Here is an 18,133-nt window from a genome sequence, read left to right as displayed (position 1 = left end):
TGGAATAATATGGCAAGCAACTGCTCTCAAAATGCTTTATCAGATTTGCACCAAAATAATAATTAAGGTTAAATTGGCAGACATCTGCTCCCAAGAAGGTTTTATCAGACTTGTATTAAAATGACAATAATACAGTTTGGACATGTGAAGACTGCCCTATGTATTTATCGAAATTGTTTTGCATAACACTGAATAGGAAACTATCGGCTGCACTTCGTATAAAACTATTTTAGCATATAACTGGTTGCGCTTCTTGAGATAGGACCGAAGATATTAGCGTTATATGGCTGCTTCCGTGTATATAACCGATATGGAAAGTAATTACCGGTTGCGCCTTTTGTAAATAGCCGGGCAAACTACCGTTGGATAGATACTACCGATTCCGCATATACCAATACCGAAGTAAGAATACTACCGGTTCCGCTTTTTGGAGTAAAGGCCGGTCATTCTACCGATTGCGCTTCATGTATAAGAGATCGAAGATACTACCGGTCAGACTACTGGAAAAACTACTGGTTGCGCTTTATAACATATAACCGATAAGTCTACCAATCAACTTTCTAAGCGGTAGAGCCGATTTCTAATACCGAACCGATCCACTACCGGTTGGTCTACTGGTTCCGCTTCTTATGAATGATCGAACAGATAACCGATCATACTACCGGTTGCACCTTCTTTATAAAATCAAAGAGATAATATTGGTTGCGCTTCTTTAAGTAAATAACCGAACAAATAACCGATCATACTACCGGTTGCGACGTCTTTATAAAACCGAAGAGATAATATCGGTTGCGCTTCTTTAAGTAAATAACCGAACAGATAACCGATCATACTACCGGTTGTACCATCTTTATAAAACCCAAGAGATAATACCAGCTGCGCTTCTTTAAGTAAATAACCGAACAGATAACCGATCATACTACCGGTTGCGCCGTCTTTATAAAACCGAAGAGATAATACCGGTTGCGCTTCTTTATATTGGTTTGCTGAATTTTGTAGTCGTCTTTATGGAAAAACTACATGAGGTTGTTTTTACAATTGAAGTTCTTCGTTGCATCCCCTCTATTGACGGATCACACGAAAGGATATTTAAGACATATGACCAACCAATTTTCAGATTATACGAACCACCCTTAAAGATAGAGTATTCAAATGGAAAATTGACTAATATGACATATCATTTCAAAGAAACATTAAAGAGCTTTTTAAAAATGGGTAGACGAAATAAAATATGTATACCCTCAAACAAACCCCAAACTTAAAAGGTACTCATGAAAGACATATATATAATATATTAGCATCACTCTTATAAGTATTTCAATTTATCATGATTCTTGATGTGGGACATCACATCATACATCATAGTTAGTCATATCAATTATATATTAATAGTTTAATTGTTAAAGTGTTTACAAGACCAAAATTTAACTCTCGTGAGTACCAATTTAAAACAAATTATAAACATTTATATGGAGTAATGAGGGTTAAATATGTGAATGAGGTCACGATAAATATGATAAACATATTCATAAGATTAGTAAACCAAAGTTTATTTTTAGTGGAGAAAAAATAATTAAATACTAAGTAATTATGATGAAAGTGAGTATTGCCTAAATTGTATATAGTAGTGGTGATATTACAAAGATATATTATTTTTAGTTAAAATGTATTTATTATTTGTGTTTTAGAGATAGTTTGTGTATATTTTAATTTTGTATTATATTAAAGTTAAGGAGGGGATGTGAGGTAGCTCTGTTGTAAGAGTTTGCTTAAAAGATCAAAATTTCACAAGTTCAATTTCATCTAAAAACGTTTTGAATTTATGCGGGATGTCATGTTAGTTCTTGTTTGATTTAAAAAAAAAATTGTAATAAGGAGAATAATTAAGTGCTTATGTGCCAGATTTTTTTCATTATTTTAATGTGAATAAAGTAAAGTAAGAAAGACAATGTATTTTGGATTTATACATTATAATATAATAACCCATAAGCTCCATCAACCATTTTAGATGAAAAACTATGGTTATGCGTCAGTTATATTTTTGGAGGGGACAAGAATGAATATATAACTCAGAGTGTCACATTGATGTGGTGAAAATTGTCAATAGTTAGTCATTTAAATTAAATATTTATAAATAAAATTATAAATTAACAATTTTATGTAATTTAAAGGTGAGAGTGTATGATTTAAACCGAAATTTTGGTAATGTAAAAGGTATGAATAAAAAATTAAAGTGTATTATATATATATATAATTAATTATACAATTTTTTTAACAAAAATATAAAATTATTTACTTAACTCAAAACAAATTAAATCATCATCAATAAAAGAAATAAATGTTTATATGACTTAAGATCTATCCAGGTAATTAATTTTTTTAATTGAACTTTTATGATTGATTTCTTAATATTATTGTTCTGATTAAATATGTATTTAAGATATTAATTTCAATAAAAAATATTAACAACAAATAATATTAAATAAATTAAAAATAGTGTTTGAATATATTTTTGTGAATTTATGTGGTTTGTCATAGTACAATGCATATTTTATATATTTTGATATTTTTTTTAAGTGTTTTAAGTAAAATAAATTAATTTCAAATTTATAATTTTTTCAAGTAAATTTATATATTTGATGTAATTTAAAAAAGATGAGTGATAAAAAACAAAATTAGGGGAGATAATATGTGTAATCACGTCATTCTGCACGAAAAAAAATATGAGGGAAAAAAAAGGTTCATAGTACGAATACCTGAATCCATTCAGTTGACCAAGTCAATCTTTAAAAGTAATTGACACATGAAACAACATTTAAATTCCTTTATTTTTTCTTTTAAATGGTAATGCTATATGAATTTAAAGAAAAAAAATAATATATTAAATTATTTTATATATTTTTTATAAAAATAAAATAATGATTTAAAATCACTATTAATTAAATATATACAAATTAAATAATGAGAAATGATTAGGTGAGGGAATTTGGTGAGGGAATGACTTGTCATAATCTCTCTTTCCTCCTACTTTACATTTTCCAACCAATGAAAGTGAAAGTCATTCTCTCACCAAATTCTCTCTCTATCACTCCTCTTAAATAATATTAAGGAAATGATGTATTCAATTATTATATATATATATATATTATAATATTATTATAATATATATTTAATAATAATTTAAAAATTATTATGTTATTTCTCCTAAATATATATATATATATAATATAATAATAATTTAATGCAAAAATTTCTCTTTAAATTCTCAATCCTATCATGATATATATATTTTATAATAATGATTTAAAAATTATTATGTTATAATTTTTGTGTTACTGGTAAATAATATATATATATATATATATATATATATATATATAATTCTCATTAAATATATATAACATAATAATATTTTTAACTAATATAGTATTCTGAAAATATATATAATAATTGAATGCATATATATTTAATTAATAATAATTTAAAGAGGGAAGAGATAATGAAATTTAAAGATTGGGATGAGTCAATTAGAGGGTGGATTATGGCACTTTACTATATAAGGTTAGTAAGCTACTATAACCCAACATTATTTGTATCTTACTCATAAAGTGACATATATATATACAAAAATGAAGTATCACCTTGTGATCGATTTGTTGTATCATATATAGGGTTAGTATAATAACATATAGGGTTAGTATGCTACCTATACAAGTAGTGCCTCCACTTGTCGTTAAGAAAACAAAAATTAACAAATGAGGACGGTGATGCTTCACTTTTATGTATAAGTGTTATTTTATGAGTAGAATACATGCAATGCATGTATGAGTAGTATTGAAATAATCCATAAAGTGACACATATACACAAAAATGATGCTACCAAAACACAGTCATTGTTTGTATCCACTAAAGTAACGCCCACATGTACAAAGAGAAAAAATCAACAAGATAATGTTTCATTTCTATATATATATATATTTTATGAGTGAGATTCATGTATTGTAGTATTAAAATTAAAATAACCCCTATAGGTAACATCCATGTAATTTTTTTATTCTTCTAAATTTACTCCAAATATCTTCTCTTACCAATATTGGATGAATCCAACTTGGAAATATTTTATAAATATAATATTTGACCGTGTAAAAGAAAAAAATTCTGATAATTTATTTAGGATTATAAAAAAAAGTCAGACAGTTCGTACGAAATAAAAAAACAATAAAATAAGATTGGATCTATTTGGGGTTCGTTAGTTAGTTATAAGGTAAGTGGGTTTCAGGAGACTCGCTCCTAATTCAGCTTCTATTACGGAGTTTTTCTTTTTTGGGCAATTTGTGCTATTATACTTTTTTTTTTTCACTTATTCGGCAGAAGCGATCAGTGAAAGTGTTGTGAGGAGGGTTTGCAATGGGGAGCGGAAAAGGCAGCGGCGGCGATTCTCCTGTAGCTGAAATAGATGACAAATTCGGTGTGGGTGGTGGCGTTCACGATACATATGGTGAGGATAGCGCTACTGAGGATCAGCTTGTGACGCCGTGGACAATCTCGGTTGCTAGGTAATCTTATTTTAAGTTTTTCATTTCATTTTGGTTGCCTTTATTTTGTCTTCTTCAATGTGTCATGTGGATGAGTTTCTTATTATACATACATACATACACAGAGAGATATAAACGATTTCCGCAGTTTAAATGAATCTTGACCTCTTATTATATAGCTAGCTTCTACGACACAATCGATCATATATGTGAATGTAGTTGGGCGTTGAACAGATGATATTTTTCTTTCTAAAGGGTTTTGTTTTATTTATTTATTTATTATTACAGTGGGTATAGTTTGTTACGTGATCCACATTACAATAAAGGACTTGCCTTCACTGAAAAGGAGAGAGATGCTCATTATTTGTGTGGCCTTCTTCCTCCAGCAGTTTTATCTCAGGAGCTTCAGGTTATATGCAATTTTTTCTTTCTCCTCTTATGGTATTTGTTTAGACAAAAGAAAACAATCTTACTTTGATGCAAGCAGGAGAAGAAACTGATGATTAATATGCGCAACTATCAAGTTCCTCTTCAAAGATACATGGCAATGATGGATCTTCAGGTTGTTGATCATGATCATTTCATCTTGTGGGATGAATAATAGTTCCAAAAAAGGCATTTCTAAATGCTTTATCTTTTCTTTTTGGTTGGCAGGAGAGAAACGAAAGACTTTTTTACAAGCTTCTGATAGATAATGTTCAGGAATTGCTCCCAGTTGTATATACTCCAACAGTGGGTGAAGCTTGCCAGAAATATGGGAGTATATTCAGACGTCCTCAGGGTCTCTTTATCAGTTTGAAAGAAAAGTATGAATATTATGCTCCTAACATGATCATTTTCTTTTGTGTGTGTGTGTTCTATGCGAGGTTACAAGAGGGATCCTGATTTGGTACATTTTTTTCAGGGGGAAGATTCTTGAAGTGCTGAAGAACTGGCCTGAGAAGAACATTCAGGTAATTGTTGTAACGGATGGTGAAAGAATATTGGGACTTGGAGATCTAGGCTGCCAGGTACTTTTGTTGCCTCCTTGTCGTCATTTTGTTTTATGTGTAGAATCTATAACTGGATAGAAAATTTTAATCCATTGATTATTAATGTTTGTAGGGAATGGGTATTCCTGTTGGTAAACTTTCACTCTATACAGCTTTAGGAGGAGTCCGCCCATCAGCTGTATGAATTTACTTTTACAGCATGGAACATAATCACCTCCCATGAAACTATTTAGAAAATTGATTAGATCAATAACTAATGAGTTCTATTTTTCATGAACTCAGATCAATTAATCACACAGGTCTTTATATTAAATTCATAGGTGTGATTTGGTTGATATTTTATATCTCAATTTCAGTGTTTACCGATAACAATTGACGTTGGCACAAACAATGAGAAGCTGTTGAATGATGAGTTTTATATCGGGCTTAAACAAAACAGAGCAACAGGGCAGGTTTAATGATTTTCCCCTACCCAAAAAAAACAAGTGTAAAAGAGTCATTATTTGTATATAAATCTACAGATTCATATGGATTCTCATTTCCTCAATATAGGAATATGATGACCTCTTAGAGGAGTTCATGTCTGCAGTTAAGCAAAACTATGGCGAAAAAATCCTGGTTCAGGTATAACACTTTTTACCATTAGATAATGGGTAAGGCAATTTATGGAATTTTATAACTACTCCACTTTTTAAGACTCCCAAATTTCGAATGAACCATTTTAATATTTGAAATACTAGAGATTATGTTTTTGCAATTCTACCCTTTATCATTTAGTATATATCCTGTTTTTTATAACTTGTTATTTGTTTAACTCAGTTTGAAGACTTTGCCAATCACAATGCATTCAAGCTTCTAGATAAATATCGCACGACCCATCTTGTCTTTAATGACGATATACAGGTAACATGAATAAAATATATGGATGGATATTTTTCATAAACATATTTTAGCTTTTAAAAGTATTTGTTCTTTACTATGAGATCTAGGGTACAGCATCAGTTGTATTGGCTGGTATCGTTTCTGCTCTAAACTTAACCGGAGGAATCTTAGCAGATCACACTTTCTTGTTTCTGGGTGCTGGAGAGGTGAATACATCCTTTGCCTGATTTCCCTCCCCCTTCTTTTAAGCTTTTTATCAACTTCTGTTGTTTCATGATTGGAGGCTGGAACGGGCATAGCAGATCTGATAGCCCTTGAGATATCAAAAAAGGTATTCTATTCTTACAACATCTGATCTTTCTTTCAACTTGTTTGCTTTCTTAAGGGACTAACTGAATGCTCAACATATTGGCAGACAGATATCCCCGTGGAAGAGGCACGCAAGAAATTTTGGCTTGTGGACTCAAAGGTAATGAAAGAAAGAAACTACGTACCCATTCCTAGTTTCTTACCTTTCTTCTTCAAATATACTAAGAGCTTGTCTAATGTAGGTTTATCTTTTTAAATAATCCATTTATGGGGAAGAAAAGTGTTAGTCTGATGATTTTTTTTTTTTGATTATTTGGTTAAATAATCAAATAACTCTCAAACAACAAGGTCTAAGCTCAATTATCCAAATATGTTATGTATGTTTGCATATTCCTTGCAGGGACTGCTAGTTAGTTCTCGTAAGGAATCCCTTCAACATTTCAAGCAGCCATGGGCTCATGAGCATGAACCCATTAAGGATCTCATAGATGTTGTAAATGTGAGAATGCTTGCTTTCTTTCTTATTATTTTTCTATAAATGAAAATTTTGAAATTAATGAATGACCCTATACGCTCAGGCTATCAAGCCAACTGTACTGATTGGAACATCTGGGGTTGGAAGACAATTCACCAAGGATGTCATTGAAGCTATGGCTTCCTTCAACGAGGTTCTTTCTCTTATATCTGACATACACACATTAGAGTCTATATCCCTTTAACTAAATGATGTTTCTGATGACGATGATGATAAGTTAGTTATTTTTAGAAACCATTTAATTAAAGTTGTTAGTTAGTTATAAACTTATTTGATGTTAACCATTGGTACAGAGTCACTAATAAAACCGAAAAAACCCTATTAGATGGAAAAGACCATCTGAGTATTGGTGAGAGAGTATACACGAGAGAGATTGTGAGGAACAATATGAGGAATTTCGCCTCTGATTGAAGAGGCGAAGACAAAATACTGTAAAGTGAAACATCTCGAATAACGTTCGAGCAAATCTTAGATCGAAGAGAAGGGGACAGAAGGAGGGGAGGGGGAAGGGGAAGAAGTTCACAAAGAGGAAGAGTAAGAGCGTTTAATAAATATATCGATGAATGTTATAAATGCCTATTGAGGATGAAGAAGAAGAAGAGATAATGTTGATGGCTTGTACTGAGACTCCAGAAGAAACTAAAGATGATCTGAAATGGGCTGATTAGATATTTAAGAAAGCAATTGATAATGCAAATAAATGATGACCCATCATCAGACACTGAACTAGAAACTGAAAATGATGAAGACGATGATGAATCAAATGGCGAAGTTGAAACTAGAATCATTCCATTTTAAGATCAGACTGAAACTAGTTCAAAAACAAGAAGAGCACTATTATGGTAGAGGGATTATGTGAGTGGAATTGATCTATCAAATGATAAAGAAAATACAAATTGTGCATTCACTGTCTCATGAAGATCCTACGAGTTTTAAAGAAGCATGTGCATCCATCTTGGGTAAAGGAAATGAAACTTGATATGTAGGCCATAGAAAAGAATGAAACATTGAATTTGGTAAAGTATAAGCAAATAATGGGAAGTCTGATATATTTAACCATAATTAGGTCTACATCATGTTTGTGGTGGGTTAATTAATTAGTCTGTACATGGAAGAACCTATTGCAAATATCTCAATGCAACAAAGAAAGTTATGAGGATTATGGTATTCTTTACAAGAAAGAAAGGTTTGAAGGTTTGAAGGTTTGGGAGACATAGAAAATGACTATGTTTGAGATCTTGATGATAGAAGAAGTACATCTGAATATGTTTTTATGTTTGGAGATAGAGTAGTGGCTGGTCCTTGAGAAAGCAACCCATAATAACATTTTCAGTCAACCACTGAGGCAGAGTTTGTTGCAGCTGCCTCATGTGCTTGCCAAGAAATCTAGATGAAAAAGATAATGCAGACTTTTAATCACTTTTAAGGTAATTGTAGTTCTTTATTATGTGATAACTCCTCTAATGCAAGACCAGCGGGTTAAGAAAGTGTACCATCACCTAGAAGAAGTTGAGCTTTATTAAAAATAAATAATTATTTTGACCATTAATTTGTCTAAAATGTTGTTGCATGGAAAAAGCAAGCACATATATATTAGATATAATTTTATTAGGGATTTCTTTGATGATGTTGAGATCGAGTTGATTCATTGTGCAACTCTGAAGCATGAAGTAGCTGATATTATGACAAAGGCACTAAAACTAGAGATGTTTGAGAAACTTAGAGGGCATATGAGAAGGGTGAAAATATCTAGTATAAGCTGAATACATGTATTCCAGTTTAAGGGAGGGACTATTGGATAATTCATAGTTATTTTAATTATTTTTTATAAAGAGAAGTCCTGCAGTTAGTGTTAATAATGCGGTTAGTAGTCGTGGTCAAGTTAGTGTGCAGTATACTAATTTGCTTGTTTAGCATTGCGCGATTGTTAGTGTTTCCTTAATGTTTTAGTTAGTTTTATAAATTCTAGCTTGTTAGTTATTTTAAGCTTTATGAAAATGGTTACATTTTAAGCTTATATGATTTTAACAGATTTTGAATGAATTTTCTGTAGAAACCTCTCATAATGGCTCTCTCCAACCCTACATCACAAGCTGAATGTACGGCCGAAGAAGCTTATACATGGACTGAGGTAAAGATGTGGCACATTTATGCTTGCACTAATGAAGTATCATTAGTTATGAATTTTGGCTACTATACTATATTATACTGTCGTAATTGTACATATATAGGGCCGTGCAATTTTTGCAAGTGGAAGCCCATTTGACCCTGTTGAGTATAATGGAAAATGTTTTGCTCCTGGTCAGGTTTGTGTGGCTATTTCCTTCTCAAAATATGTTTTGGGAAATTTTCCAATATCAATCCGAAAGAGATTGTTTTTTTCTTTCCTATTTCAGGCAAACAATGCGTACATATTTCCTGGGTTCGGTTTGGGTTTAATCATGTCTGGTACGATTCGGGTGCATGATGACTTGCTTTTAGTGGCTTGTAAGTACATAACTCTCATTTTTGTTTTATAAGGGCTGAAGATTTCTGTGTGTCCATTTTGTGTCTATTATAAAGTGAGGCTATGTGTTAATATAGTGGCAATATTAGACTATATAAATAATCCAAGATGAAACAAGGCCTAAGGGTATATTATTGTTCTCAAATTTATTGTCATTTCTGTAACAGCCGAGGCATTGGCATCTCAAGTGAGTGAGGAGTGCTATGAAAAAGGTCAACTTTTCCCATCATTCGCAGACATTAGAAAAATATCTGCCCACATTGCTGCCCAAGTAGCTGCCAAGGCATATGATTTGGGTAAAATCATATGTGATGTCTACCATGTTTTAAAGAAAGACCTTTTTTCTTTACATCTAACTTTTGCCTTTCTCTGTAATTCAGGCCTGGCTTCTCGTCTCCCCCGACCTAAGGATCTCATCCAGTTTGCTGAGAGCTGTATGTACAGTCCTATCTATCGTAGCTACCGTTGAGCTCGTTGACATTTCATTATACAGAAGGGTCCTTTGCATAATACATATACATAAATAGTTGGAATTGAATCCTTGATCTTGTTGATTTCTGAGTAAACTCAATCGAATTTTAAGTATGTTTTAATTGGTACATTCAAGTCTAGAATGAACATTGAACCACAGTGTTTATTCTGTTCCTTTTCATAATGAGTGACAAAAAAAAAAAACCAAACTTCTAATCCACTGCTGTTCTGGATTCAACATCATTAAAATTAGTGACATTCTACTTCTTTTTTAAGTAAAAGAAACTTAACCATAAGACTACTGCAGTCAACACAATTACTAATAAGCTTAGCTTCAAAATTATTCTCGTCCGGCCACGTGGCTTCTTCTGGAAACATGATGCATATCTATATAATAACCTATAACCCACCTAGAACATTTTAGGTTGAAGTAGGAATCATAGGGTCATGCTAACTTTTTTTTTTTTTTTTGAAAAAAGTCTAGACCAATAAATAAGTACATCTTATTATATTTCAGAATTTATCTTGTTTCTAATATATTTCTTCTAGGGTCACATCCAATTTGTTTTGGTATCACGTCCCAATTCTTGAAGAGTTCATCATTAAATTGATCCCTCCTTCCATCAGTTCTATTTAGAATTCCTAATCAAATTGATTTTCTTTGCATTCTTGTCCCAATTCTTCAAAACTTCTCATCTCTTCTTCATTAGAGTTCTTCATTTGGATTGATTCATCATATTCATAAGTTACTAACATTTTGTCACATTCTCTTTCTCTTCTCATCACTAAAAAAACAAATATGTTATTTCTGACCAAAATTGTCTGATGGATAACCCCGCACATGTGATTTGCGGCAAATATATGAATGATTTTACCATGTAGATGCAATTCATAGCAATATAATTTGGATATGAAAAATTAATGATATTATCGACATATCAAAAATATCGTATCGCAAAATATAAAAAATATCGATTTTGTGGTCTATTAAATTATTAGAACTAATTTTAAAAAAATTGATATATATGTATATACTAAATACCAAAAATAATATTTATAAATTATATGTATATATATAAGTAAATATGTTTTAATTTTCACTTCAGAAATTATATTTAGACGTCAATCAACGAATCACCAAATTTAATAAATTTATTTTTTTATACCAACATATTTGAGGCTAATTTCAAGGTATCTATTTTGCCTCTATAAACTTAATAGTTTTATTTATTTTTCAAAATACATTTGATGTTAATTTAATTATAGATTTTTTTATTATTCAATTCTAAATTAAATAATATTTATTATTATATTATTAACTAAAATTAAGTTTATTATCAATTTATAAAAATATTTTACCATTACAAATTGTCACGGTGCCTCAATATTTCTAGCCCAAAGGGAGACTCAATCGTCTTAGTAAGTCCAAACCCAAGGAATATTCTAGATGGAAGACATGTGCTAGATTAGTGTCATTAATTGGTAGTTAAAAGACATGGCCTAGATTAGTGCATCATTAATTAAAAAGACATGTCCTAGATTAGTGCGTCACTAATTTAGCAGTTAGGACCCTAAATTAGTGCGCTACTAATTGGCAATTAGAAGGAAGACCCTAAATTAGTGCATCATTAATGTGGTATCCATAATGAGTCTATTAAATTAAGAACTTAACAAAAACAAATTTCCTGTGCAGGAACGGTCAAAAACTTTGAACGGTCAAAAACTTTGAACGGTCAAGAATCTAACCGATCAAGTAATCAAACCGGTTAAAAGAAAAAGCAAAGGATGTATCCAAAACCGGAAGTTATCCGGTTAACCTGAAGCTATGAACAACCGGTAGACATCCTAAACCGAAATGAAGTATTCAACCTAAAACCGACGATGAGACTACTTAAAGAAAGAAATCAAGATTATCAAACTAAGTACAATCTACAAATTGGTGCAAACGAACACTTTGAGTATCTGCGGAAGATGATATTAAAGGATCAGACTATGACATTGCCATATCCATACAAGTCTGATGATACTCTGAAGGCTGCAGAAGATTGCCTGAAGAAATAGTTACCATTTTGGTACAAGTCAAATGTGCAGTTCTCCAGATGTAGGCAACTGGCCAACCGACAGTTGCCATATCAAGTAAAAGACAAATGAAGCCGGTCTACTCTATGTCTTGGAAGCTTAAACCACAATTAATGCAATGTTGAACCTCTGTTTAACCAATCAGATTCAAGGATTACCTTGAAGGTATCCGTTGAAGAAATGTGACCGTTGACACATTTCACCTATAAAAGAAGGAGCTGAAGAGAAGTAAATGCAGTCATAAGATCTAACAATCAAGAGACACAACAATTAAGAGCGCCAACAACCCAAGTTACAAGTTACAAGTTGTGTTTATCTCTCTACAAGATTAAAAGCTTAAGTGTGCATCTGAAGTGTGATTACAATTTTTGTGAGAATTGTAAGAGTGTTTATCGAGCAGTAAATAAGTCTCGATTGTGTAGTGTGGTTGAGTATTCCTTAGTGAATATTCTTCTCGTGGTTTGAGAAGAAGGGGTGACGTAGGAGTTTCATCTCCGAACATCCATAAAAACTGTGTCTTGTTCTTTACTTTCTGCCGGTTCCGCTTTCTAACCGACTCGTACTGTCCTAACCGACTTACATCACTCTAACCGACTCACTAAACCTCAAACCGACTTTCTCCAAACTGATACTCTCCAGATCCTATCTTTATCTATCCTGTGTGTGTTGCTTCAACCTGAAACAAACCACTTCCGCACTTGAACTCGGTTCAAGGGTTTGTGACAGTTTGTGCAGTATTGAAACCGGTGTTAATCTCTAACCGGATTAAACGCCAACCGTTGAGTGTTGTCAGAAAGTGTTAACCGGCCAGACCTCGGTCCGCCATCCGCGATCTAGATCCTAACAATTGGTATCAGAGCAGTTTGTTCCAATACTCAAGCAACCCGAAGCAAGCATGCATGACTTTCGAGAAGTCTCCAATGCTAGAAGGTGATGATTTCTCCAACTAGAAGATATGCACGCACTTGCACCTAATCACTATGGATGATGAGATGTCGTTCATCCTGTCTGAAGGACCGATAAAGATTGATAAAGACAGAAAGGATTGGACAGCTGAGGATAAGAGGAGAAACAATCTGGATAATCACGCCAAAAACCATATCTTCAAAGGTTTGGACAGAAATACCTTTTATAAGGTCAGAGATTGCAAAACCTCAAAGGAAGTATGGGAAACAATGATTCAACTTCATTAGGGAAATGAAAGAACCAAGGAAAACAAGATAATGGTGGCTACCAGAAGTTTGAAAACATTAAGTTGAAGCCAGGAGAAACCATGAGGGAGTATAGTGACCGATTTACAAATGTAATAAATGAGCTATCAACTCTTGGAAAGAAGTATGATAACAAGGAAACAATCATCAAAGCGTTAAGATCTCTTCTGAGTGCATGGGACATAAAGACAATGGTGATGAGAGAATCAAACTGCCTAAACAAGATGAAGCTACACGATGCATTCGAAGATCTGAAGGCATATGAGTTTGAAATGAGATCCAGGATCGAAGATGAAGCAACAACCTCAACCGCTACTAAGGCACTAGTCACATCTATAGAACCTGTAGCTGCCGCACTGATCAAATCCGCTGAACAATTCACTGAGGATGCAATGACAATGCTTGCACAGAAGTTTGGCAGATTCATGAAGAAAAGTCATCCGACAAATAACAACTATAACTACGGTGACAAATCTAATATTAAATGCTATAATTGCAACTGTTTGGGACATTTCAGGTGGAAATGCAGAAAACCAAGACGGGATGACCGAAAGCCAGATGATCAGAACCAAAGAAACAACTACTCACAAACCGGTAAAGGGAAGGAAATTCAGAAAGCACTGATAGCCGATGATGGAGGAAGTCTATGGGCTCACAGTGACAGCAATGATGAACTCTCTTGTCTCATGGCAAACGAAGAAGAGGTATTTGATTTCTCTTGTGAAGAATTTACTAAAGATGATTTAGTTAATGCACTAAATAACATGGTAGTAGAGTATACAAATATATTAACCTTAGTACCAACCCGACTCAACTTTAGAACCGACCCTATAGCACCACCCCGGTCCCCCAATCTTGAAACCAATAGTATTCAACCTGATGAAATCTTAGAAATCGAGGCAGCACCTGAACTATCCTCTGAGACTAAACAGCTCAAGGAGTCAGTTCAAGAGTTGACCGAAGAGGAAGATGCACGAACCAGGCATCGAATAGCCGCATGGAAAAGATCTAGTGAAGCGGTGAACCAGATGTCTAAGTATCAAAGACATCCCAAATGCAAATTTGGTCTTGGATACAAAAACAACAGATCCGACAACCGGAATTGTTCCAACGAGATGAAACTCACAAAAGACAATCTTCCCTTTATAAGATTTGTCAAGAGCTCTTTAACCGACAATGAAGAACAACGTGACTCAAAACCAAAAAATAAAATAAAATATGTAAGTCCAATTGACTCGGAAAAATGGCTTCATCCTGAGAGAAGGAAAGCCAACCGGCCAGTAGGTAAACAAACCGATCCACGACCACATAGAATAAACCAAAAGCCACTACAAAATAAGGCACTCTTAGAACAACAGAAAGATGTCAAACCAAGCACAGGAAAAAGAATTAGAACCATAACCGGGAAAGTTATCCGACTTATTAAAGTCTGGATACCCAAGGGACTAATCAACTGTGGACCCAAGTAAATGTGGGTACCAAATAGTTGTAAATATGTGTATTTTACAGGTTATGAAGAAACGGCTAGGAAATTCGGAGTGGTACTTGGACATCGGTTGCTCCAGACATATGACTAGAAACAACAACCTTTTGACCGACATCAAAATAGAAACCGGTGCAATGATAGTCTTTGGTGAAAACTCAAGAGGTAGAACTGTGGGCAAGGGTAAGATTGCCCATGGTAATTTAACAATTAACAATGTACTTCTAGTTGAAAATCTACATTTTAATCTGCTAAGTATTAGTCAGATGTGTGATGCTGGATATACTGTAGAATTTCTTAGACATGCATGCTTAGTTAAAAACTCTCAGGGTAGCACACTACTAACCGGAAATAGGTTAGGAAATATATACAAGGTAGACTGGAAAATTGAAGTGGAGCATCCTGTCTGCATGGTAGCTAAAACTGATCAAACCTGGCTATGGCATAAAATGTTAAACCATCTAAACCTCAAAACCTTAAACTATATCCGCAATAAAAAGTTAGTTGAAGGAATTCCTGATATAATATTTAATAAGGATAAGGTGTGCTCAGCATGTCAAATGAGTAAACAAACTAAATCAACCTTTAAGAGTAAAGGACACATTCAGTCTAACCGATGTTTAAACCTTCTTCACATGGATTTATTTGGACTGATTAGGGTCACCAGCCTAGGTGGTATGCATTACACTATGGTCGTTATTGATGATTATTCTAGATATACACGAGTCACATTTTTGGCATCTAAAAGTGAAACCGCATCCAATTTAGTTACACTGCTTAAGCGTTTACAAAATGAAAAATCAACACGTATAAATAACATTAGGAGTGATAGAGGAACCGAATTTACAAATAGTACTCTAAATGCATTTCTTGATGAATCCGGCATTAGACACGAGTTGTCCAGTGACAGAACCCCTCAATAGAACGACCTGGTTGAGAGAAGAAACCAAACTCTCAAAGAAGCCGCAAGGTCTATGATAGCCGACTCAGGTGTTGCTCAAAAATTTTGGGCTGAAGCTATCAACACTACATGTTATACACAAAACCAGTCTTTGATTAACAAATTTCACAATAAAATATCGTACGAAGTATATTTTGATAGAATTCCTAACATTTGGTATCTTACAATTTTTGGTTGTAAATGTTACATTCACATTAATGGCAAAAACTACTTATCTGCTTTTGATGCAAAATCTGATATTGGGATAATGCTAGGACACATAGCGGTTAATAAAGCATATAGAGTATATAATACTAGAACTTTAACCGTGGAAGAATCTCTTCATGTTGTATTCGATGAATCAGTTGAAAGTAACACTACATCATCCTTTGATCTACACAATAGATTGGAAAATCATAATATCCATTCTGATAATGAAGATGAGATTCCGGTTTTCAGACGGTTTGTCCATGACCAAATGGGTGTTGTTGAAACCCAGCAAGATCAAGCTGCCACACAGCAGGAAGTTGACACCTCGGCTCAAGCGGAGGAAATCAGTCGGTCTAACACTATTGCTCAGCCTACCGATATGTCTAGCCTTGATCAAACAAACGGTAATTTGGTAGACATTCATGAACCGAATCTCAAAAGGAACACAAATCATCTTCCTGAGCTTATTATAGGTGACCCTTCAAAACCCATCCAAACTAGGCGACAAAAACTAGAGGAATACTTTAATTCCGCTTTCATATCCCAGATTGAGCCGAAAAAGGTGGATGAAGCATTGTTGGATCCAGATTGGATCTTAGCAATGCAAGAAGAATTAAACCAGTTTGAGAGTAATAAAGTCTGGTATCTAGTTCTTAGACCGAAAGATCAACCGGTCATAGGAACAAGATGGGTATTCAAAAATAAACTCAATGAAAACGGTTTGGTTACGAGGAACAAAGCTAGATTAGTGGCACAAGGATACAAACAGGAAGAAGGCATTAATTTTGAAGAATCATTTGCTCATGTAGCTAGAATTGAAGCCATTAAAATTTTTCTGGCCTTTGTTGCTTTCAAAAATTTTAAAGTATTCCAAATGAATGTTAAAAGTGCATTTTTAAATGGTGACCTACGTGAAGAAGTATACGTTGAACAACCACCCGGTTTTAAAAATACTGACATGACTAATCATGTATATCGTCTAAATAAGGCCCTTTACGGTTTAAAACAAGCTCCTAGAGCTTGGTATGATACGTTAACCGCATTTCTAATACATCATGACTTCACCATAGGTTCAATAGATAAAACCCTATTTAAATATGAGAAAAAGGGACACATTCTACTTGTTCAAATATATGTAGATGATATCATTTTCGGATCAACCGATCCTAAGCTGTGTGATAAATTCTCAACCCTAATGACTAACAAATTTGAAATGAGTATGATGGGAGAATTAAGCTTCTTTCTAGGTCTTCAGGTTAGACAATTGGAAGGAGAAACTTTCATTAATCAGTCCAAATATACAAAGGAACTTCTAAAGAAATTTGGGATGGACACATGTTCCTCTGCCGCTACTCCAATGAGCTCATCAATCAAGCTGGATAAAGATGATGACGGTCAGGGAGTAGACCTGACAGCCTATCGTGGAATCATCGGTTCACTTCTATACCTGACAGCAAGTAAACCGGACATATTATTTACGGTCGGAGTATGTGGAAGATTCCAGGATAATCCTAAACAATCTCACTATACAGCCGCTAAACGAATCTTGAAGTATCTAAAGAGAACACCTGAAGTCGGTCCGTGGTACCCAAAGGACTCAAATTTTAACCTAACAAGCTATTCTGACGCAGACTATGCAGGATGTAAAGTTGATAGAAAAAGTACAAGCGGAACATGCCACTTCTTAGGTGATCGGCTTGTTTCATGGCACAACAAGAAGCAAACGTCGGTTGCTACATCAACCGCAAAAGCTGAATATCTTGCAGCCAGAAGTTGTTGCTCACAACTTCTATGGATTCAACAGCAACTAAAGGACTTTGGTGTCACCGCCGAAGAGTCTCCAATTTTCTATGACAACACAAGTGCCATAACAATCACATAAAATCCGATTTTACACTCTAGAACCAAGCACATCGACATAAGGCATCATTTCATCCGGGAACATGTCATGCAGAAGCACATCCGGTTGGAATATGTATC

General features: G+C 33.8%; 1 protein-coding gene across 1 annotated transcript; it reads left to right on the top strand.

Moving 5' to 3' along the window:
• Positions 1–4,333: 4,333 nt before the first annotated feature.
• Positions 4,334–10,385, top strand: LOC124925643 (NADP-dependent malic enzyme-like). Its single transcript, XM_047465706.1, has 19 exons — positions 4,334–4,556; positions 4,824–4,944; positions 5,023–5,097; positions 5,190–5,341; positions 5,440–5,545; positions 5,640–5,705; positions 5,884–5,979; positions 6,080–6,151; positions 6,347–6,430; positions 6,517–6,615; positions 6,693–6,740; positions 6,825–6,878; positions 7,119–7,217; positions 7,297–7,386; positions 9,307–9,384; positions 9,485–9,559; positions 9,650–9,740; positions 9,927–10,055; positions 10,140–10,385. Exons 1-19 carry the CDS (start codon positions 4,408–4,410, stop codon positions 10,226–10,228), a joined length of 1,773 nt encoding a protein of 590 aa, XP_047321662.1. The 5' UTR covers positions 4,334–4,407; the 3' UTR covers positions 10,229–10,385.
• Positions 10,386–18,133: the final 7,748 nt, after the last annotated feature.

The sequence above is a fragment of the Impatiens glandulifera genome, chromosome 2 (genome assembly GCF_907164915.1).
Source record: "Impatiens glandulifera chromosome 2, dImpGla2.1, whole genome shotgun sequence".
Lineage (NCBI taxonomy): Eukaryota > Viridiplantae > Streptophyta > Magnoliopsida > Ericales > Balsaminaceae > Impatiens > Impatiens glandulifera.
The sequence above is the reverse complement of the archived record's forward strand: the minus strand, read 5'-3'. Positions and strand labels throughout refer to the sequence as shown.

What these genes read in the sequence shown, in the direction of transcription:
- LOC124925643 (XM_047465706.1), top strand. Translation starts at nt 4,408, where the DNA reads ATGGGGAGCGGAAAAGGCAGCGGCGGCGATTCTCCTGTAGCTGAAATA. An exon ending in AAAACAGAGCAACAGGGCAG is followed by an intron (nt 5,980 to 6,079) that starts GTTTAATGATTT and finishes TCCTCAATATAG; the next exon opens with GAATATGATGACCTCTTAGA. An exon ending in TTTGGCTTGTGGACTCAAAG is followed by an intron (nt 6,879 to 7,118) that starts GTAATGAAAGAA and finishes TATTCCTTGCAG; the next exon opens with GGACTGCTAGTTAGTTCTCG.